This window comes from Alosa alosa, chromosome 23 (assembly GCF_017589495.1).
Source record: "Alosa alosa isolate M-15738 ecotype Scorff River chromosome 23, AALO_Geno_1.1, whole genome shotgun sequence".
In the NCBI taxonomy this organism is placed as follows: domain Eukaryota; kingdom Metazoa; phylum Chordata; class Actinopteri; order Clupeiformes; family Clupeidae; genus Alosa; species Alosa alosa.
In genome coordinates, this window is record NC_063211.1 from 10,761,641 (window position 1) to 10,785,911 (window position 24,271).

The window sequence follows — 24,271 nt, forward strand, 5'->3', positions numbered from 1 at the left end:
AGATGGCAAAAGTTTGAATTAGCCAACTAGCTCCGCTAGTGGGAAAATGCATGGGACTCAGCGCTGTCCTATTGCGTGCAGAGGGAATTTGAAAGACAACCGATTATCCCGCCCCTCGGACTGAGCGCTGCGAACGGTGAGTGCCCAGACCCTACATTTTTACTTCAAACCCAGAATTAAGCCTTGATTGATCTGCACTTAACAGTAATGAACTGTCCCATTAATGCATTCCCTTATACCCTCTGAATCAGGCTCATAATAGACACCCATTACAGCTATCTGGGCTCTTGCTGATTCAGGTGGGTGAAGGAGTGAGCTAGTCTGACATTTGTTTGTAAATGTCACTCCTAAAATATCAGGCGTCTCGGTGTGCGCCTTTTCCTATCCCAGCATTCTCAGCGTGATAAGAGCGCTGTTAAATGTAGTGATGTCACGTCTCTGTCGCATACTCATGCCACACGCGTGGCGGGTTATTTTTTCTGCATGCACCTTTTCTTTTTTTAACTCTAGGAGGTGCTACTGCTGTCTCCCCAGGGGGCTTATCCTTTTCCCCACAGGAAGTGACTCAGTTTTGGTCTGGAGTTTCTGTTTGTTTCAGCAGTTGAATGTTCTTCTGGTCTGAAGCACCTTAGCAGAGAATAGCAAAATTTCAACAGTTGGAATGGGTAGAAAGCAAATAAAGCACCTTAGCAGAGAACTGGAAAACATCAAATGGTTGGTAGAAAACAAATTTTCTTTTATGTACATTGTGATAGCATTTACCCAAAAGTAATCACAATAGTTGGCAGTTGGCAATATGGTAAGGTCATACTATGCTCTTACTTGTATACTATACTCATCTGATGAGTTGCTGTGCAAAAGACACACAAATTAGTTATCTTGATCACTCACAATGTCACAAGGTCAGAATATTGGCACATATAGAAAAAAAAATACTAGCCTTTCAAAGACTGTGTTGAGGCCTCACAATTATTTCTAATAAATCTGATCTCTCTAAAAGTCTTATAGACTCAGAACAGAGACATTGCCTGGTCTCTTCTTGAATAATAAACCACATAATGAATAGACACAGATACAGGGGGTACATTACTGTACAAAATAATTTATTGTCAGCATGAAAACCCCATAGCTGCTCTGCTCAAAATACAGAGGATAATCTCTGAATTAGAAAAAAAATCTCTTTATGTCCAAACACAACATGAAAGGAGGAGACGGGAGAGGGGTGGAACTTGAGGTCTACTTCGAATAAAGGACTTAATAAGGGCTATGAATAGCATTGGATTTATTAAATAGAGCATAGAGGCCCTCAGCAGCTAGTCCCCCCAGTTTATACACATACGATATACACAACGCACATCTGCCCTAGTCACACAAGAGCTCAATCAGACGGGTTCCTCAGTACCTGCTCTGTTAGTGGCTGGGGTGTTAGTGTGGAGTATGTATGGAGCGTTTGGTAATTTCAGTAGTACTGAACATGTTCACTGAAAAAAAGGGAAAAAAATCCATGTGTTTCATATATGTTTATAAAATCCATGTTGCTAGTTAACATGTTTACAAAATATAGAATGAACAGAACCGGTGCCCAAGCTGAACAGAACCTTTGCTCCTTAGCACAGCATTGACCAAGCCCCACAAAACCCCTGGGCTACTGATACACCACTCACACAACTACACGGTTCTACCCAAGGACGACGCAGCAGCAAGCGCAACACTGGAACAAGGAGAACAAATCATACAAATAAACGTGTGATAACATGACCAACACCGTCAAAGATTAACCTCTCTTTTTTTCTTCTCTCGTTAAACACCTTTGTTGAATCAAACAACAAAATAAAAACAAAAACACTTCAGGTTAATGCCTCTCCCCCTTAGGCTGAGGGCGCTGTGTTATTCTTCGGAGAGTCGTACGATGCAGGAGGAAATTGTCTAATACACGTTACACAAGCACACACACACACACACACAACAATCAACATAACCTGCCCTGGCACAATCTGCCCTCTGTTTTTCCACAATAATCTGCCTTGGCACAAAATGCCCCTTTTCACAGTTCATGTGGATGGCTTGAGGAGAAAGGAGAGGCTTCAACAGTAAGTTTATATGTGTATATTTATATATATATATATATTTATATAACCGTCAGAACTTAGTCCATCTCTGCACCTCTCTTAAATCACAATCAATCGACTGATTGCCAATACAGACCAGTTGTGCTTGTCACAAGTAACATTGTGCTGTCCTCTTCTGCAGTTTCTTCAGATTTCCAATTTCTTCATCCAATGTTTGTTGGGTTGGTTTTGTTGATCACTTTATTTATTATTTTAGGCGACAGAGGTAATCTGAGTTTCATCAGTCTCTGTAAGGGTCATAGGTCAAGAAGCTGGACAACCAATTGGGTCATGAATCCCATGCAAAAACATAAATCAATTAAAAAAAAAACAATAAAATTAACTGCAAAAATGAACACCATGCAATAATATCTTCTTTAGAAAATCAAACAGTTTGGCTAACACTTGTTAGATTGTGTTGACGTCAGAGTCAAACTCCTTCATCTTTTTCTTTCAACTGGTCCCAATCCTGAATTTATGCTGCTTATGTGTGGGGGGTGAGGTTGGGAGGGAGGAACAAGTCATATTTGTCTATTTTCTGTCCCAAATTGATTCCTTTTCGCCACCCCTTGGCTGTATTGGCCTATAAATACGTTGGAGATATCCCATGCTATAACTAGGTCTTGGCGGCTGTGGTGTTAGCCGTTGGGGGATTTGCGAAGCCACTGATAAAACTGCCGCTCATAGAGCCGGTGCCACTTGACATTGGCCTCCACGATCTCCACAGCGCGGGCGAAAGCTGCCACCGCACCCCCTCCACTGCTGGTATGGATGAAGTCCTTCAACTTAGGAGATGGACAGAAAGAGAGAAAGAGGGAGAGAGAGAGAGAGCATCACTTTGCTGTTCTAAAGACTTGTCAGATGTTGCTCATATCTATTTTACATTCTTAATTTTATAAATATGTCATTCTGTAACTTCAATTGTTCCAGTTGTTTTGCTTTATTATGACCGCCGTGCTAGCAAATGATTAGCCAGTTTTTTTTTTGCCATCTAAACAGATTTGATTTGCCCCCTGCCCACGGCACTAGACCCCCCAAAAAGTGGGTAGGGCGGACACAGTTTTCTGTGAATATCTCCAGAACCGTTTTTTGTATATTGGTCTTGTTACGACCCTGCCAGGTCTCCACTGGCCCCGCCCACTTGCGCTCATGTTTGTCTGTCTCTGTGTGAAGCAGGTTGCCCGAGATGTGCAGGTGTTTGGTATTGCCCTGATGAGCACCTGTATTTGAAGGCCTCGGTTCCAAGCGCAGATGGGCTTCCTCTCCTCTCGACTGTCATCTTTTTGTTTTGTTTGAACACATCCCTAGGGTCGTAACAGTCTCATGGGGCCAAACTCAACCCACATACATGTACCCCCACACACATACACCATTGACCCCTCCACACATACACACACACACACACAAACAGGTACACCCCCTCAATACACACACCACATTACATCCCCCATACACCGACACACCATTACACCCCCCACACACACACACACACACCCAATCACACACTCACATACTAGCACACACACACACACACACACACCCCACACACACACCACTATCCCCTCCACACACACACACACACAACCCCCCCCCCCCCCCACACACACACACACACACACAAACACACAGGTACACCCCCCAAACACCCACAGACACACGGGTACATCCCTCCACACACACTCCAATTTGACTATTTGGAGACACCTTTTAAAATGTTCAATTTAAACAACTGGCTGATGAATTGGTGCTTTAAGACCTTGCTATTAGCTTAGTATATAAGTAAGTAAGTATAAGTATATACACTCTTTTGATCCCGTGAGGGAAATTTGGTCTCTGCATTTATCCCAATCCGTGAATTAGTGAAACACACTCAGCACAAGGTGAGGTGAAGCACACACTAATCCCGGTGCAGTGAGCTGCCTGCAACAACAGCAGCGCTTGGGGAGCAGTGAGGGGTTAGGTGCCTTGCTCAAGGGCACTTCAGCCGTGCCTACTGGTCGGGGTTCGAATCTGCAACCCTCCGGTTACAAGTCCGAAGTGCTAACCAGTAGGCCATGGCTGCCCCAACAACAAGAACATCTGCTGGAATGGTCATTTTACTGATGAACCGATCCGGGACACAGTAGTATACTATACACTGCACCATAATATGATGATGCTGGTGACAGCAGTACTATACACTGCACCATAATATGATGATGCTGGTGACAACAGTAGTACTATACACTGCACCATAATATGATGATGTTGGTGACAACAGTAGTACTATACACTGCACCATAATATGATGATGTTGGTGACAACAGTAGTACTATACACTGCACCATAATATGATGATGTTGGTGACAACAGTAGTGCTATACACTGCACCATAATATGATGATGCTGGTGACAACAGTGAAACAAGGACACTAGTGAGGATGCAAAAAAGACAAAAAAATCTAACAAATATAACAACCAAACACACCTGGCAAACCATTCAATAAATAACAAAGGTATTTGTGGTTGTGGGGATTATCCTCATCATTGAAGTGAAAATGGATGTTTATTTGTTAGAAAAATAAAGGCTTTTTTGGCTTTGGTGTAATTCTGTTCTTCAAAAAAAAAAAAGGCAAAGAGAATTTCTGCTACCAATTAGCGACAAAACCTTTGAGAATCAATGAGCAATACAAATGGAATATAAACGACCTCAGTGGGGTGTGGACTCTGAATACATAAACAACCTTGTATAAGTAGTAAACGTAAAGATGATCTCAGAAGACCCCTTGCAATAGGTACAGCCTCACAGTCTCAAACAGCCCTTGAGTGAGGCTGAGCATCACATCACAGCCCTGTGCTGTCCCACAGAATTACTAGCAAAAGCCCACATCCCTGTGTTGAAAGGGAAAGATAAAAGCAAAAGTAATGTACTACTCATTTACCATGATTTTTCTCTGGGTAAGAATAAGCATTGATAAAATATGCATTTACTGTGTGAACTGTTACAGGTCCCTCTGTGTTGATGATTTTTACCTTTTGCTTAAATCAAAGGAGTAGACGGGTTATAATTTTATGAAACAAAACAAAAACTGACATTAAAATTGAAGCTTGTGAACACTCAAAGTTCAACAGGCTCTTTGAGGATGCAGCGAGATTTCAGCCCTTTACTAAATATGTTGGGCTGTGAAAGAAAACAACCCTTCATCCAACGAGCAATCATTCATGAAGTGGATTTCACACATAGACACAGAAGTGAATCTATAACAGGAGGCCTGAGGTGAGTGTTACTTCAGGGTGCTTTGACCTCAGCAGAGGGCTTTTAAGTCTGCATTGACTTTCACATAAACATACTGAAATACTATAAAACCCTCAGTCCAATGGAAGGTTTTCACACATGACTTTTATGACAGACACACATGTAAGGGTGTCATAAGTACTGAATAGTTTTTTTTTAAAAATGCCTAGCATCCTCCTATACATTAGATATGCCTGTTAGACGTGAAAAGGACAACACAAGAAAGGGATAATTTTTTGAAGCTACAGTGGTCTGCAAACAATGCAAGAAAAACATTTCCATTGGCAAAAAATAGAGGAATGAGACTGAGGTCTGTCAATCGTCTTGATAGGCTCTTTCTGGACCTTTTTGTAAGGAACAGCCAGGGGTGCTATAATGCATGTGGCCGTTCCAAGGACCCCTATATAATGACCAACATTATCATTATTTTCTTTTTGAGGGGCGGGGTGGGGGGGGGGGGAACGCCCCGGGGAACAGCACCTGCCGCGGTGTTAATAAACAAACATACGCCCCAAGGCCAGAACCCGTCGGAAGAGAAGAATGGACTGACAATAGGCAGCCATACGTCGTCTGGCGAACCGTACCTCAGAGAGCTCGGCCTCGGTGTTGAGGAACTCCGTCACTCCGCTGATTAGTTTTGAGATCATGAACAAGGCCTCGCCATACCTGCGCACCAGAGAGAGACGAGGGGGAGAAAAAAACACACACTGAGACGGAGAAGTATAAAGGTCACAACGCCACATCACAGAATACCAATGAAGCTCGGCGCAAGTTAATACAATAAACCCAACATGACTTTGAGACACGACTGCTAAAACACAACCGGTGAATAATGAAGAGTATTTTATCAATATTACAGCGTTGACTTTATAACGAAGAGGCCTGGACTCGGAAAGCATTGACAGGTGTTGGTTGTGCGGACTGAGGTACGTTGTGTTGAGTGAGCTTGTTACCTGGCGTTCAGTATGTCCCACTTCTCTCGGAAGCACCTCCAGGCCAGGTGGCGCCCATGAGGGTTCCTCCCCACGTTGATGATTACGTCGATGACGTCTTGATCTGGCACCAGGTCTGAGCTCAGAGACAGGTTCAGCAGCCTAGAAAACAAGACAGAGGACCACAAACTGGTGAGTCAAAGCACACAGAAACGGTGTCAAGGCTTTGTGGTTACAGTATGACAAAGGCAATCAAACTGTGTGTGTGTGTGTGGGGTTGGAGTAGCATGGTAGATCTGGAATTCAATTTTTCACATCTTCTTTACAAAATAAATGTGCCAGAAGAGGCCAAGTCAAACGCGGAGCTCCCTCACCTTTGTGCAAAATGTCAAGCAGGTTGAGGAAACAACAAGAGGGGATTAACACAGAGGGGAGAAAACAAGGTGGAAAAATACATTACACCACATGACACCAGCCTGCCACAGTGAACCAGTTTCCAATTTGCAATTACATGCAGGGTAATTGCTTTACGCTGGTCTTGTGGAACCAAATGCTCTTTCTCTAGGTCACGTTTCCCATCCTTCCCAGAACCGCATGGTTCCTCTGAATCTAGTTTAATTTGGGTTCAGCGAGGGGACACTATGACACGTTGCACAGAGGAGCCTTCTGGGTAAACACAAGACAGGATGCTCACCTGCTTTGAACACCAATGATGTCTTTACATACTGAGAGTGTTATTGGAGGGATAGTGTGTGTGTGTGTGTGTGTGTGTGTGTGTGTGTGTGTGTGTGTCAACATTGACGCACATTATGCAGCACTAATAATAAAAGTCACACCTTGCTTTGTTTACTTGTCTTTCTTTCGTTCTTTTTTCTCTTCTCAGTCACACTAATTAAAAAAAGCATCCTACTACAATTCACGGCTGTGTGTTAATAATAATACCTCCTGCTGAGAGAACAGATGCTGAGGCGCTCCCTGATCTTTCGTCAACTTGTCTGTTTATATGTGTGGGAATGGGGCTGGATTCACACATATACACTCACGCATGCACACACATACACATGCAAACACTCACAAACTCTCTCACACACACACACACACACACACACACACACACACACACACACACACACACACACACACACACACACACACACACACACAACACACACACACATACAACACTCACAAACTCACACACACACACACACACACACACACACACACACACACACACACACACATGCCAACACTCACAAACTCTCTCTCTCACACACACTCACACACACACACACACACACACACACACACACACACACACACACACACACTGAATTCCTAAGCTTCATTTATCAGAAAATCTTATTCACACTTGTGCTGACCCTCTCCAAGAGTGCATTAATGTAAATAAATACGTAAAGGGGGCAAAGGATGCAGTTTAGTTCAAGGGTGCCGATGGGGCAGAAATCAATACTGAGGACAAAGGGCTCATCTATCTGAGCTCCGCAGCCAAATGGTCCGGCGCACCAGACTGTTTCCCCATCCTACATATGAACACACACACACACACACACACACACACACACACACACACGCACGCACGCCAATTGCGACACACACACAATAACACGCATATCAATACCTAATGCACACATATGTCATTGACATGTCAATGCACACACACACACACACCACACACACACACACAATAATACAATTAATACATTGCGACACAATACGCGACAATAATAATAATAATAATAAGTATTGGACACGCACGCTGCGACACACACGCGATCGACACACACGCACAACACCTACTTAGCAACACCATTTAAACACCACTTTCGTGCAGTAAAACTTCAACGAAGAGTTGCCATAGCTTAAGCGCAGTATGCTGAAGAGATGTGATGGGCAATGACAGGGCACGCCAATGAAAAAATAAATTTAACGCGCGCAACGCAACACAACACAGAGCCCGCTTTCTCGCCAAGTCACCGTCACTGAAATGAAAGCAACACAGAACCCACTTCTCTCGCGTCAGTCACTGACAGTAGATTAAATGCATGGGGGAAAACACTTTGATAATAACCGCAGCGCAGCAGCAGTTTGTGACGTTGTTTATTAGTGTAACCTCATGTATGAAAACTAGTATTGCCAGGCAATACTATTTTGAAAAGTAGTATTGCCGTAGCAATACTGGCAAAACTGGTGACAGCGGCCATGTAGCCTAAAGCATGTAGGCTAATGATTCCTAAAACATACCAAACTAAGTCCATTCTGTGGCTATTGAAATTTGGGTACTATCGCGGTTAACTGTAACCCACACACTCTGAAGCCTTTCACACATAGAAAATACTTTTAATGAACCTGACGTAGCCTTTTCATTTTATTCACGAACCCATGGCGTGTTCTTCATTCAATACTGAAATATCAATAATATTTATATTAATATCACATTACAATACATCATCGAATAATAATGACACACACACACACGCATGCAAAGATGCACAATAATAACACACACACAATATCACAATACAAAAAAAAAGACTTTGATCTAATCTGAGGCTCGGTTCTTATTTTGGGACTTGTACATTGTTCTGTGAAATCCGGGCACGGCTTAAATCGATAAGCTCACTGAGCTGCCTCTCTGCCTCGCTCAGGAACTCAGCAGGAGGCCACCTGTTACTCCATTAGCACACAGACAGAGACCAGAGACCTGCTTCATTCCACACTTCCTTCTGTGGGAAATGGGAACAGAAAAGCACCTCTGAGAACACAGAGACAAACCATGTGTGTGAATGTGTGCATGTGTGTGTGTATGTGTATGTGCGCATGTGTGTGTGTGTGTGTGTGTGTGTGTGTGTGTGTGTGTGTGTGTGTGTGTGCGCATGTGAGGCTGTGTGTGTGTGTGTGTTGCATGTGTTTGTGCATGTGAGTGCGTGTGTGTGTGTGTCTGTGCACGTTTGTGTGTGTTTTGTGTGTGTGTATGTGTGAGTGTGAGTGAGTGTGTGTGTGTATGTGTGTGTGTCCGTCCGTCCGTGTGTGTCCGTCCGTCCGTGTGTGTGTGTGAGTGTGTGTGTGTGTGTGTGTGTGTGTGTGTGTGTGCATATTATACAGCACTAATGAGCCCACGTCTTCAGAGTGGATGTCTGCTGTGCCACAAAAACCTTAGAAACAGGACATTTCTGAAAACATATGGGTCCCTTGCAAATCATTGAGATTCTTGGAGTGTGGACCTTTTATTTTTTTATTGACCAGCAAAGGAAAAGGTTTGATTTGAAAAGTGGTGGGGACAAAACGTTGCCTATAGCATTGGATAGCTCTGCTTGTGCAGTTTCATATGATATGCAATTTCTTGTCATGTCACTCAAAATTCATTAAGCAGGTGCTCTGTTGAATAGAGTCTTTGTCATTGTTTATGTCAGTACATACTGTACTGTCAAGTATAATTTTGCCTTTCAATTTTTTATTTTTTTTTTTTTTTAAAAGAACGGCTGTACAGTAAAACACTGGCCTTTTTTCCAGTAACAAACTGCACTACAATCAGTACTGTAAAAGTAAGGTGAAACACAAAAAATGCTGCAGCCTTTCATTAGAAAAAACTTGCAGAGTAATCAGTTATATTGAGAACATAGCTAAGCATTTTGACTGACTTACTCATAGCAGTGACACATGAACGCGTCACTCTGATGACAGTGACATGTTGATTGGCATATATATGTTCTTTTGAGATGAACGTGTTTTAAGCAAGCGACATGCTTTTGCATGTGATCCACTGTGTAGTGCGGTTTGCACAAATTGTTTCAAGAGATGCACTTACTGTTTTGTAAACATTAATGATTGAAGAAATGCAGCAAAGCAACTGACAAAAACTGTAGGTTTTACCCTTGGGCTCGACGCAATGAGTTGCTGAGACTGTTTTATTTCATGATCATTAGACTGCACAGAATGTTTGAAAGTGGAAGATACTTTAAGACAAACTCAAAGTGTCTTCACCAACTCTCTTGCCAAGATGCTTTTCGCAGATATGAGACTCCAATTATCACAGTACTGACTGTCGTCACCTCATGTGTGTACATTTGTGTGTGTGTGTGTGTGTGTGTGTGTGTGTGTGTGTGTACTACTGTCACACCTCACAAACCTGTACACACACACACACGCACGCACGCACGCACGCACACACACATCACAATAACACACAATACACACACACAATAATAATCATCATCACACACACAAAACACACACACACAAAACACAGAAATGCATGCACAGACAGACACACACATACACTCACAGTGCATACTCCCAAGCACAGACGCACACACACACATAAATACACATACATTCACATACGTACACAAAGACATACTCACACTTACACTCAAACACACAAGCATACTCACACTTACACTCAAACACACATACAAAAATGCTCATCAATGTCAAAGATGCTAGTGACATGAGACTGAAACAGTTCGTATAGAACACAAAACTAGTCATGCTGCTTTTAACATTCTTTAACCATAAATAAAAAAAATACCCATAGCCCATCTACTTAGCCTTTATAGGACTTGACACTATGACTCTCTTATATTCCCAACAACTGACAGACAGGCTAATTGCCTTTGACAGTTAAGTAATTGATTGGCGAAGCCGTATGAGGCATAATTACATACGGTGGCCTTTGACAGGGAAGCCAAACAACCCTTAACCATGATGGACAACCAACAAAGTGTGTTTCTGCTGGAGCCAATGAAAGCACCGAGACCGAGGCTTCATTACAGGAAGGGGGAGAGTGGAGTGGAGTCACATATACAGTATGTGATGCATTAGGTTAACTGAATAAGTAGGGATATTGGATAATGCAAATTGAATCTAATGTGTGCTCTTTATAATGTCTGTTGGTAATCTCCAAGAGAGAAAGCGCAGTGGAAAAATGTCACCAGACCATTACCATGGTACCTCAGAATGAAGTGTTGATAAACGTGCTACTGAGGGTTAAAATGTATTGGGTGCTTAGAAAAGGAATTCGGATTGGATATCATATCCTCGTGGCTGCAACAGTGACCCCTGCTGGCTAAAGGATATATGCAGCAATTACAGAGCAGCAGTTACATGTGACTGCACAATTGGCTGGTGGAAAATGTTGCATATACCAGACAATGTTAATGGGTTAATGATAATTGGTTAATGTGAAGGTTGCATGAGGAGGAAAAGTTCAAGCAATGAGCTTAGGTTGGTAGACATAGTGAACCCTTCCCAAAAACAGACCAAACTTATTTTAGAGAGAAAAAAAAAGACGCTGCACTGTTGGTGGTTACTAGAGGGTGGGTTCCTTCTGGGTCAACTTTTCTCTGGATAACAGACCTATTTGTGCGGCTCATTCCTCTTGCTGCTAACAGGATGCAGTCTCACAGTAGATGGAGATGTTAGACCCGTGGGGCCTGGCACTGTGGAGGAACTTCTAAAAATACAATGGATTGGTGTATATGTGTGTGTACCTGCAAGTGTGAGGATGGATGGATGGATGGATGGATGTTTGTGTGTGTATGTGTGCCTGTGTGTGTGTGTGTGTGTGTGTGTGTGTGTGTGTGTGTGTGTGTGTGTGTGTGTGTGTGTGCCAAATTGCATTGCGAGACACCAGCAATTATTATCAGTAGAACTACAATTAGGGGCTACTAGGTGGCAAGAAGGATGTGATCAATCATATTTGACCAATCCCAACAGATATACTGGATATTATAATGGCACACAACTGCACACCATGTTACATTTTAGACACGTAACTGTTACAGTTTTATATTCTCCTTCACCTAAACTGTTAGATCAGCACAAATGTCACGTGTTTAACACACCAAGAGCACACATATGCTACTGCTAAAGGTGTTTATCCTCAATGCACTGCAAGTGAGAACCGCTAAAATAAATAAATACACATTAGAGCATGATGAACTCTTCACTCCCTTTCAATAGCTCAGCAGGCATTTCAGTTCATTTAGATGAAATGGATTATCCATCACAATTCACATCCACACAGACTGGGGGCTGTTGCTAGGGCAATCAAAGTATGATTGACAGTGGTGAAAAAAAAAAAAAAAACTCAAGGGAAGAACGTTCTGGTGTTCTAAGCTGGGGAAGGTATCAATAAGCCTTCAGCGAAGTGGGCCATATTAAAGGACTATGTGTTCAGTAAAATGTCCTCAGTACTTGAGAAATAATTGTTGATATTTGAGTTCAAGTCCACTGGTTTCCCACTTACTTTATTTTGGAGCTTTTCTAGCCTTAGAAGCCTACAGGAACATTAAGTGTGTGTGTTTTAAAAAAAAAAAAAATAAGAGAGATGGGGAGGGATCATGAAATGACCAACGGTCAGAATCAAATTAGTGCCACCATAATACTAATGGATTCAAATCTTGGACAGCCACTTTAGGAGGTGTATATTTTCAAAGTTTACAGTGAGGGGGTTGCTCTTGCCTGGTGAGGAGGAAGCTGTTGTCACTACAGGTCAAGGCCTCCAGAAGAACCTTCTTCTCTGAGATGGCAGTGGAGGAGTGGAACTTCATCCAGATGAACTCCCACACGTCCTCGTCCATGAGCGAGACACCCGTGCAGTACACAATGTCCCGCACGTTAGGTGGGATCCTGCACGATGAGAGAGTAAGAGAGAGAGAGAGAGAGAGAGAGAAGAGAGAGAGAGAGAAGACATTAGGTGGGATCCTGCACGATGAGAGAGAAACAAAATCAATAAACATTTCAGTCCAACAGCCCTTTGCACATGCTTAAGGAAAGACGTGTCACCTTGGGAGAGCTTTGCTATTTTATTTTGCTGGTCACCACATCCATACAGCTATGCTAAAGTTACCAAACACCATCTGGCACTGGTGGCGAACACTTGGCAACAGGTCTAGATCTAAAGATAAACATTTACAGTCTTGCCTTGACTGGAGGTGAGCTCAAGTTATCATGATATGACCTCATGAATATTTCATTTCGCTTTCTTAAAGCATTTTTCAACACAAGGCTGATGAAGAAAAAAACGTTTGTCTACAATTGACATCTTTTGCATTTCTTTCTGCTTAAATTAGTCCCTTTACTCAGAGCCATCCTAAAGTTAGTTTATGAGGGTGGTGAGGGATACATAAGGAGAGGCTCAGAGGAATGCTGGGTAATGTAGTATTTGCTGAAAAGTGGCTCTTACTCCACTGGATGAGATATGAGATTGAAAATGGATTTTCCAGTTACACGAGATGGTGATAGTGTTAGTGGGTGACCTCAGAGTTCACATACTGAGTGACTGACTTCTGAGTTTACATATCTGTCTACTTTTCAAACTGACTTCATTTTTGTCCCAAAGTAACAAAAGACTAATTAAAATAGGCATCCTCCAGAGCATACATGCCAACATACAGTGCATTAATGGCATAGAGTATATACATATATATATATATATATATATATATATATATATATATATATATATATATATATATATATATATATATATATATATATATATATATATACCTTAGAGAAACTAGGGCTGCATGCTATCTAAACGTCCCCTATAGGCAAATGATGTAATCTGATATGGGGCTGGGGATGAAGCAGGGAGTTATTGCGTGCTCATGTTCCATTTTGGCTCTGACTAAAGAGCTTTGCACCAGGGAGGCTAGGAATGGACGCCAGTGGCCAGAACATTTGTACAAGACTGGAGGTAGGTGACATTCAACCCTCAGGAGGACAGAAGCTATTCACAGGCCGAGCTTCCTGGGCCGTTTGCACAGACAGATAAAGTTCTGCTGATTTCGAGTTGAGCCATCTGGGGAGTCCAACACAAAGCACGGACAGTATGAAGGGGACTTATATATGCAGTATGTGAAAATGAAATCAAAATATGCAACATATATTTCTGTAGCAGGGTTAAATTTGCATAAGCTATATGCATGTAGCCAATATCTTTGGTTTGCTATGATTAGCTGAGTACAATCAATCAAAAAGCAGCACACCTTCATGCAGTGCAGTGTTTCAGAGAATATATTAGTGGGGATTTTTGTCTTTAAACAGATATGAAAGTGAAGAATGGCAGGAAGTGAGTGGAAGAGAGAGAGAGAGAGAGAGAGAGAGAGAGAGAGAGAGAGAGAGAGAGAGAGAGAGAGAGAGAGAGAGAGAGAGAGGGTGGGGTCAAAATAAAACCCAGGTCCCAGTGGCCACTTGGATCTGAATGTGGTATAAATACTGCTGCATGCGCCACAGCAACCCCCAATGTGCCTTTGATTTCTCTCTCTTTCTTTCTTTCTTTCTTTTCTTTCTCTCTCTCTCTCTCTCTCTCTCTCTCACACTCTCTTCGTATATATTATATGGTGGAAGAGACTCGCTGTGACAAAAATTAATGGTGAAGTTACATCCCCGACCGAGAGGATTAATAAAACATTATGTGACCTCAAAGACATTATCGCACAAGACAAGTCCGCAGATGAAAACTCAAACGTAGAGGATCAAGCATGCTTGACCTACAAGGAGAGATGAAGATAGATTCAAAAGCAGAACTGCAATCATATTCAGATTAATCTCTCTGTGAGAACTGCACAGAGGAAACAAAATAATAAAAGGTAGCAGAACATTATAGTAAATTGCATTTTTGCTTAGCATAGTAACAGCAAGTGACTCAGTAGCTTGGCACAGAGTACTATGACTGGGTACTTGTTAATTGCACTGCTTCACTGTGGTATTTAACCTTAATGCTTCACTAGGGTTTCTTTCCATCCAAGGTATGAGTAATAGGAGTTTACTTGGCTAAAATCTAGTGCAAAAAGGGTTTGGCCTAAACCTGGTTGAAGTGGGTTGCTGTCCATTAACAACAGTGCTGAACACACAACACAAATGATAACGCTGTCCACAGCACTGTGGTCCTGAAGCCGAATCACCCATTGGGCCACATCTAACTAATGCTAACTGTTGGGCTCTGACTAGTGGTTTTGGGAACAGTCTAGCCTCAGTCACCTCCAGTCTAAAAACACATCTGGAAAATGAACTAGGAGGCTGTGGACTGTCTTACCCAGACTCTATCCACTAAACTGCCACGGCAATAACTCAACTTGAGTCTGCTTGTCAAATGTCTCCTTCAAACCTCATCCGAACATGGTCAAAAGCTCTTCACAGTTAAATGCTCACGGCACGCACCGTTTAGAGGACCATAACAACGTAGGCTAACTGTCAGCCATTATATACCCTCGCTCCTCCTGTCCACCCTGGCCTCTCCTCAACTGCTCCATAAATGCAGAGGACAAAGGCATTATCTTTTATTGTGCACTTGTCCTTGACTATGGACTCTGGAATCAAATGGAGGATTTTACTAAAGGGTAAGAGGGGGAGGGGGGTATGATGTACACCAGAGAGAGGGGCATTCTGGGACGTAGGAGGTACTGACGTTACACTAATTGTTTGAGAATCCTAAATGACCTGTCAGCTTCCTCCCAGCAAAAAGGGGGTCACCGCAATCACCATTTTGACTTTAGCAGCAGCTGCACACCATGGAGGCTTCAATATTTTAATAGAACATTTTTCATGTTGTTCACAAGAGAATATCTGTCTTTGGATGCGCTCAAGCACCATCAACACAAGCGCTAGTGCACAGGTCTGGGAAACCGCTCCAAGCAGCATGAGTAACCAAACACCCCAAACAGAATAAGACATTTTCCAAGGCTCGTTATGGTGGTGTCAAATACTGACTTGTGCCTGTCATAATTCTTTCCTCTGTCTCCATTCCAAACACTTAGGGAGAAGAATATGCAGCGAGACTCTATCAGACTGAGGTAAAGGAGAAGGCAGGGGTGCTTGCTCGAATCCATGTCACACATGTTTGTGTAGCACAGACATCTGAGTATGTGATCATTTGTAGGTGCAAGATATCTACACGGATGTCTGTGTGTGCAGTTACAGGATCTTTGTGTGTGTGTGTGTGTGTGTGTGTGTGTGTGTGTGTGTGTGTGTGTGTGTATGCATGTGTGTATCTGTACTGTATGTCTGTGTGTGTGTGTGTGTGTGTGTGTGTGTGTGTGTGTGTGTGTGTGTGTGTGTGTGTGTGTGTGTGTATGCATGTGTGTATCTGCACTGTATGTCTGTGTATAATGTATGCATGTGCCTGTGTGATGTGTGTGTGTGTGTGTGTGTGTGTGTGTGTGTGTGTGTGTGTGTGTGTGTGTGTGTGTGTGTGTGTGTGTATGCATGTGTGTATCTGCACTGTACTGTATGTCTGTGTATAATGTATGCATGTGCCTGTGTGTGAGTGTGTGTGTGTGTGTGTGTGTGTGTGTGTGTGTGTGTTTGTGTGTTGTGTGTGTGTGTGTGTGTGTCTGTGTGTGTGTGTGTGTGTGTTTGAGTGTGTATGTGTGTGTGTGTATGTGTGTGTGTGTGTACATGTGTCTGTGTATGAAAACAGAGGTAAAGCAGCCGACCTCTTGCTGACAGGCTGTTACGGAGCATGCGTAAGGGCAACACAGGAATTGAAACTTTGAAAATCCCAGACCAACGCCTCCAATCCTCCGAGCAGCGCTTTTGTCATTACTCTATAAGAACTAGTGCAAACTTGCCAGGGGATTACCGATTCCACCTCGAGCATCGCCACGAGCAAAAAGGAGAGGAATTAGACAAGTAAACAGTGTTTCCATGGACACTTGGCATTGAGCGCGCAAAATGTTGGCAGAATTCCTGCAGTGGCCCTATTGATCAGATCTTCCTGCCAGAGGCATCCCATAATGAAACCTCCATAGTGACTGAGTGAATAAGGCACAACAACCATGTCATTTCACACAAGCCATAGAATACCTGGCAGGACTATACTGCTTCCTTATATATTGTTTCACTCAGAATACTGAACATAAGAACATCCTAGGGAATGTCTAACATATGGCTAATAGTAATTATAGGATACATCATAAAGACTGTAGGGTGCTGTTAACATGAGAGTTGCTGTCCACAAGACACCAACTTGCTGCAGATGCGAGCTACATAATACTCCTATAAAGCACACCATATGGTGAATCCAATCTGCATGCCACAGTATATTATGAATGCTGGCCACATGGGATTTCGTATTACAAATGTATGTTGCATGGTAGTGTGTTATAAGTTATGCATACAATGTTGTATAGTGGTCCTATGCTGTAAATGCAAGTTTCATAGTAGTCCTACTGTATGTCATGAATATATGAAATGAAATGCATATGAAAGTTGCACACCAGTCCATATTGCATGCTGTATGGTTCTGGTATTCTTATGTTGTAAATGCATTCTGCATGCGGATGCTATTCTGAGCGTGCAGGTTGCATAAGCAGCATGTGTAGAGGCTTGAGCAGGGGAGAGCTATGAGTGACCGCTCCATCTGTACCTGTTCTTGTTGCTGGAGATCCAGTCTGAGATGAGAGACACAGCCTGGCGATGACAGTTTTTGTTCCCGAAACTACACGCCAGCATGATCACCTCCCGCTGAAGCTCTCTATGATGGACAGACAGAGGGATAGAGGAAGAGAGGAGGGGAGAAAGAGTGTGTGTATGTGTGTGACATAGAGTGTGTGTGTGTGTGTGTGTGTGTGTGTGTGCGTGCGTGCGTGCGTGCGTGCATGCGTGTGTGTATGTGTGTGCGTGTATGTGAGTGAGAGAATAGGTATGTGTGTGTGTGTGTGTGTGTGTGTGTGTGTGTGTGTGTGTGTGCGTGCGTGCGTGCGTGCGTGCGTGCGTGCGTGATGTGTGTGTGTATGTGTGTGCGTGTATGTGAGTGAGAGAATAGGTATGTGTGTGTGTGTGTGTGTGTGTGTGTGTGTGTGTGTGTGTGTGTGTGTGTGTGTGTGTGTGTAATGGGAAATGTATGAGAGGGGAAAAAAACAAGTGAGAGACAAAGACAGAGGATGTACATTATTTTAGGGGTCTGCAGAAACGCAGACAGCACATATATCCTGTGCATTTTGAAAAGCGCAAACTTTGTGAAAAGTAAAAAGAACAGGGTGTGGAGACACCACATACTCAGCCTGGTAGGCAGCCTGCATGAAGGAACCATCAGGGGAGGTTGTCGGCCAACCCAGCTTATGATACTTGGGAGCCACTTGTTTCAGTACATAGTCCTGTAACCAAAACATTACAGACACAAGAGTACAGGATATATGAAAATGAAAAATGTGTCGAGCAGAGACACAACCCACATCTGGTTGACAGCAAAGGTCATAGTCAAATTTTAATCAACTACATTTTATGGACATTTCAAAGCGATGATTTGGTGCTCTAAATCCACACCTCTTTGAATGTCGTAGGGTAAAAGCTGGACAATAGGAGCATGAGATCATTAGGCGCTTCATATAGGCTAAACTGTCATGCAGCCTCTGAATTGCATCCTATAATAACACAGCAGGTGATGCCATGGATAAATCACTGTGACAACATTCTTTCACGGTGCCTCTATGAGAGGAGAGTATGATTAAAAATGATGTGTGGCAAACGGCTCAGAGAAAATACACACACACACACACACACACACACACACACACACACACACACACACACATACACAGTGTGCTTTCTTATACTCAGCGCCGACTCCTGGCAGAACAAGATGTTGGGTAAGTTGGTGGGTAGTGGTGGCGCTCGTGTTACGCATGTTTGTTGTGCTAATTCTCTCCGCATTCAGCCGCCTGGTGCGCTGCCAGAGCCACAGGATTAATACGCTCACAGCTGCAGTGGCGAGGCGCCGGGGGAGAAACGCGCCGAACATTCTGGACAAGACACCTGGCCGGCCACTCCGAGGCACATGTCCTTTATCGCTCTCTAAAACATCTTCTCCTGCGGACTTGGCTCAAACAAACATTATCGGCTGATGGGCGCGGAAGTGCGGGAGGACTTAGGAAGTCACGACACATTCTTTTCCAGTGAAAGGTGAGAGGAGACCTCCATTAGGGTAGACTGGGCAAGAGTGAGTCAGAAATCCTGTGGGAAGCAGTGACTGAGTCATGGCTTTCACACCTCTCTCAGAGAGAGGGAAGAGATAGAGAGAGAGAGAGAGAGAGAGAGAGAGAGAGAGAGAGAGAGAGAGAGAGAGAGAGAGAGAGAGAGAGAGAGGAGGTGGAAGGAAGGAGGAAAGAGTGAGAGTGTGAGGAAGAGAAATACCATGAACAAAATAGAAGAAATGATAGAAGTAAAGAGAAATGGAGAAGAGAGAAAGAGAGAGATAGAGAGGGAGAGAGAGAGATATGAAAGGCACCTGGAAAGGTGGAAAGGACAACACTCCAGCAGACAGAGGAGATGAAGAGCCAGGGAGGATGAACCTCACTCCTCATTCCCTCACAGGTAGGAGCAGGTTACTCAATCCTCATCTGACAGGCAGGAGCAGGTTACTCAACCCTCATCTGACAGGCAGGAGCAGGTTACTCAACCCTCATCTAACAGGCAGGAGCAGGTTACTCAACCCTCATCTGACAGGCAGGAGCAGGTTACTCAACCCTCATCTGACAGGCAGTGCACAGTGCCACCAACAGCACAGATGTAATAGCCTCTCCTCTGCTCTGCTCTGATTCTGTGAACTTTCCAGCTGGCTCTGTTATCTACTTAGGATGCTGAAAGCATTAACTAGCCAGGGGGCTGCATTCACGCCAACAAGGCAGAGCATCTACTGAATCTCTTTATGCACCATCGGAGAGAACAACAAAAGCTTTCAACATCTGTGCCCTCTCAATATTTTGGGTTGAACATTTTTAAACAATTTTGTGCAACAAGGTCTGCAACATTTCAACAGACACAACAGCGAGAGTTCTCCCTGATAGGAAGCTATGCTGCAAACAAGCTCTCGTGATAACATCTTTATGTAAGCTGCTCCTATTCTTCCCCCACCAATCTTACCAAGATATACTGTACTGGATCACGACTGCAGCTACAACAACAGGACTCAGACTCAGTATAATTACTGCATGCAAGTGTAATTGTTTTAAACCCAATATGCTGTTGATATGTTTGTTACAATGTAATATATCTTGTGGAAGTACAAATTGTTTCACATCTCTGAACCAAGCCCTAAGACCAATCCAAACTATAACAACTTCTTCACATATATAAGAAGACATAGGACCCTGTTCTACTTTGTTCTAGGTCTACAATCTATACTAATTTAGGATACAATCAGGTGTACTGATTAATTACCTAATTATATATAGAGTGCTAAGCACCTTGGAGCAACCTGTAGCTGTAGCTACATCTCCCTAAGACCTGAGAGTTGTTGTGTCAGGAACACCTGCGCTCGGCTCACGTGGGATACGTTCACCTACACTAAAGAGGCTGTAGTCCTCGGTGCGGTCCAGTAGCTTGTCCAGCTGGTAGAGGGCACGGCTGGCCGCGTGCCAGGGCAGGAACTCCTTCTCCTGGGGCAGGTAGCTGATGATCTGCAGGGGCACGTTCTGGGGCAGGAACCCGGCCCTGCGAGGGGCAGAAGAACAACATGCATGTCAATGGGAAGTGCTACACTATACGCTCCTGGAGAATTGACACTGTTTCAGACACTCCACAGAGGCGTGGGGGAGCAGTAGAGGCATCATTAAAACTGACGTCGCGGCCCCGGCCGTGGCACGACTGGCTGGGGCACCTGCATCGTACGGCGGCGACCCGGGTTCAATTTTTGCCCCGTGGTCCTTTCCGGATCCCACCACAACTCTCTCTCCCACTCGCTTCCTGTCATTCTCCACTGTCCTGTCATTAAAGGCATAAAAAGGCCAAAGAAAATATACTTAAAAATTTAAAAAAAAACTGAGTCGCGAGGCCCTGACACTCTGGATATCGTAACACCCCCAATTATCACCACTTTTGTTCAGAAATTCTAAAACAACAATGTTTTTTAACACTTCAAAATAACATTTTCTAAATGAACCTTACATTTTTCAGTAGCCTAGGTGTGTACTGTAGATTTGAACAAAATCTGGTTTGGTTCTTAACAGGAGCATTTACTGCCTGAAATATCCGATTTTTTTTACCACGCTCGGAGTTATAGTGCTGGCCTGATGGGTCGCCTATTTACGCCGTTTAAACGGCACATGAACAGTTAGACCAAGAATTCTCGTCATGAAATAAAAATTCCACTGGAGCTCCAAGTGGTTGTGTACACGCAGCCTTACAATACTGTTTACAGCTCTTCGAGTCACTGTAAAATGTCATTTTTGGTACATAGCTAATTTAGATACACCTATGGTGTGGGTGCTTGCGTTTCTTTAGGAGTCCGCCGTCTTGTTTTGTATAGAAATGGATATTAAGTGACACATACACGCAAGACGGTGGAAATACGGGACCGACGGTAATAGGGGGAGTTCCGATACAGTATAAGCATCCGCTAAATCCCACTCATTTTACATCAGGTTACTTATGTTACTTTACTTTACTTTACCTTACAAAGATTCAGTGACCATCTATTAACTGTCAAAAACATATAGAAATACTGTGTCAGCAAAGTCAAGCTCCACACACACACACACACACACACACACACACACACTTTGTATTTCTAACCAGAAATCTAAGCCAATGAATATTACTACATTTCAATTTACCGGTAGTAGTTCTGCAGACATTTTATGTATTACATATTTCATTGACTGCATTGTCAGCGACAGCAACAACAAGATACTTTTTTAAAAACAGTGAGGCCTTACTACATTACAGCAAAGTACACTTTGAAAAGCAGCCCTGGTGCGCCCTATCTAATTACATTTCAGTAGTAAAATGTTGTGTGATTTTATTATTCATGGAATTTGGTTTAGTGTTTTTTGCACTTCAGAGAGTACAATAAGGCATCCACGCCTCCATTAAACTGCATTATCACATTTCAAACAAGTACTTGCACTGCTTTAGTGATAACACCTCTGTTTAAAATTAAAAGACCGGAGAAGGGCTCTCTGCTACAGATGTAAACATTAGTCAGACTAGTTAGACCATTTTTTTTGTTCTCTTTGGAGAAGAGAGCATGGCTGTCATCGTCATTAGGCTCCTTCTACTTCAGAAAAGCTCATCTTCAGAAATGCCCATCATTACAGAGAGGATGGCACACAGCCTTTTCATAAGGCCGATGAGTAATATCCAATTTTTAATGCTTTTCCTTGACCTTTCCATCTTCCAACTCAAGCTAAACAAACAAAAGACATCACTGCATTTACTGGGAACTGGAAATGAATGTTTGTCATTTCAAGGGCATGATGAACATTCACATCAAGATGTAATCAGGCCCCAGCTGTGGCGCAACTGGCTGGGGCACCTGTACCGTACGCCGGCGACCCGGGTTCGATTCCCGCCCCATGGTCCTTTCCGGATCCCTCCCATTCGCTTCCTGCCACTCTCCAATTTCACTATCATTAAAGGCATAAAAAGGCCAAAAAAATATACTTAAAAAAAAAAAAAATATGTAATCAACCACTTTTGGGATGTTTTATTTTCAGATGCAAATGGTTGATATTGTGTGCGTGTGTGTGTGTGTGGTGTGGGTGCATGTGTGTGTGTGTATGTGGGTGTGTGTCTGCATTAGTGGATCAGTGGAGGCCTTCCACTAAATCAAACCAAATCAGTTTAGGCAGTAACATGGCTATGTGTGTGCCATACTGCGCACTGTAGATCAGCAATGAGACTTGAGAACAATTGAGAACATTCCCATGCAAGCTTCTGGCCTTGCGTTTCAGCATGTCTCGCAAACCCCACCATCCATGCACCATGGCACGACTACGTACCTCATTTGGAATGGAGCACGCCACCCAGATGTCCAGAATAGCAAAGTATGTGCGTTTGCTACAATGCTATCATGCTATCTCCATCCTTTCCTGCTGTGTCTCCATTCCGTCCGCGATTGAAGAGACAGCCCAGCAGGGCTGCCAGTTATCCAGCTGCCTCACTCGTTCTCCTCAAACTTTTGCATTTGCATCCGCTGGTCACCCAGGCAACCCCAGCCGGGTCCATGTGACTGGGGATGTCCTGCAGCTGCAATGTCCTGCAGGGTAATCTTATCCCTGCGTTGGGCTGTTTGAATAATTCAGTCCTTTCAAAGCAAGGGGGTGGGCTTTCATTAAAAATAAAAGAATATTATTAGCATATCTGTATTGGACACTTACTTCTGTAAGTGTGTGTGTGTGTGCGTGCGTGCGTCTGTGTGTGTGTGTGTGTGTGTGTGTGTGTGTGTGTGCGAACATACGTGTGTTTGTGTCTGTGTTTACATGTGAGTGGCCACCTCGACCTCGTTATCTAAAGCCCCTATGGTGTGTGTTTGTGTGTGTGTGTTTATGGTGTGTGTTTGTTTGGATGTCTTCATGTGTGTGTGTGTGTGTGTGTGTGAGTTAGTGTGTGTGTGTGTGTGTGTGAGAAAGAGAGGTGGAGTGTGAGTGTGTGTGTGTGTGTGTGTGTGTGTGTGTGTGTGTGTGTGTTTGTGTGTGTGTGTGTGTGTGTGTGTGTGTGTGCTGTCTTGCCAACTCAAACTTGTATACTGCTGTGTGTTTGCATGTGCCAACCTCAATTCCAACATGTGGAAAGATGTTCAGAGTGTGTGTGTGTGTTTTGTGTGTGTGTGTTTGTGTGTGTGTGTGTGTGTGTACATTTGCATCGATGCATGCAGGTGTGCCTGTGTGTGTGGTTGCATTTGTTTGTACACTAAGCTTTTGAACATGTCTCAGGTTGTTCCACATGTTTGCTTGTGTGTGAGTCTGGTTTTCACATATTGTATGCGGTAATCCGGGAGACTTTGGTGTGTGTGTGTGTGTGTGTGCACGTGCATATATATTCTGTGTGTGTGTGTGTGTGTGTGTGTGTGTCGTGCGTGCCTCTATGCATTGATCTACTATGCATATGAATGTTATGATCAACGTTGGTTGTTAGCAGCTGTGCTCAGCAGTGAAGCATACAGTCAGATGGCCCAGAGTGCTCCTGGAGGAGTGTATGTGTGTGTG

At 43.4% G+C, this 24,271-nt stretch overlaps 1 protein-coding gene across 1 annotated transcript in view; it reads right to left on the reverse strand.

The window, feature by feature from the left end:
* Nucleotides 1–715: 715 nt before the first annotated feature.
* LOC125288580 (thyrotropin-releasing hormone-degrading ectoenzyme-like) overlaps nucleotides 716–24,271 on the reverse strand; it is a 161,767-nt gene continuing 138,211 nt past the window's right edge. The window contains exons 13-19 of the mRNA XM_048235052.1: nucleotides 20,630–20,777; nucleotides 18,345–18,442; nucleotides 17,713–17,820; nucleotides 12,801–12,968; nucleotides 6,336–6,476; nucleotides 5,967–6,048; nucleotides 716–2,893 (exon numbers count right to left, since the gene is read on the reverse strand). Coding sequence (XP_048091009.1) covers nucleotides 2,747–2,893; nucleotides 5,967–6,048; nucleotides 6,336–6,476; nucleotides 12,801–12,968; nucleotides 17,713–17,820; nucleotides 18,345–18,442; nucleotides 20,630–20,777 — 892 coding nt within the window. The 3' untranslated portion in view covers nucleotides 716–2,746. The remainder of the gene's footprint in view (nucleotides 2,894–5,966; nucleotides 6,049–6,335; nucleotides 6,477–12,800; nucleotides 12,969–17,712; nucleotides 17,821–18,344; nucleotides 18,443–20,629; nucleotides 20,778–24,271) is intronic.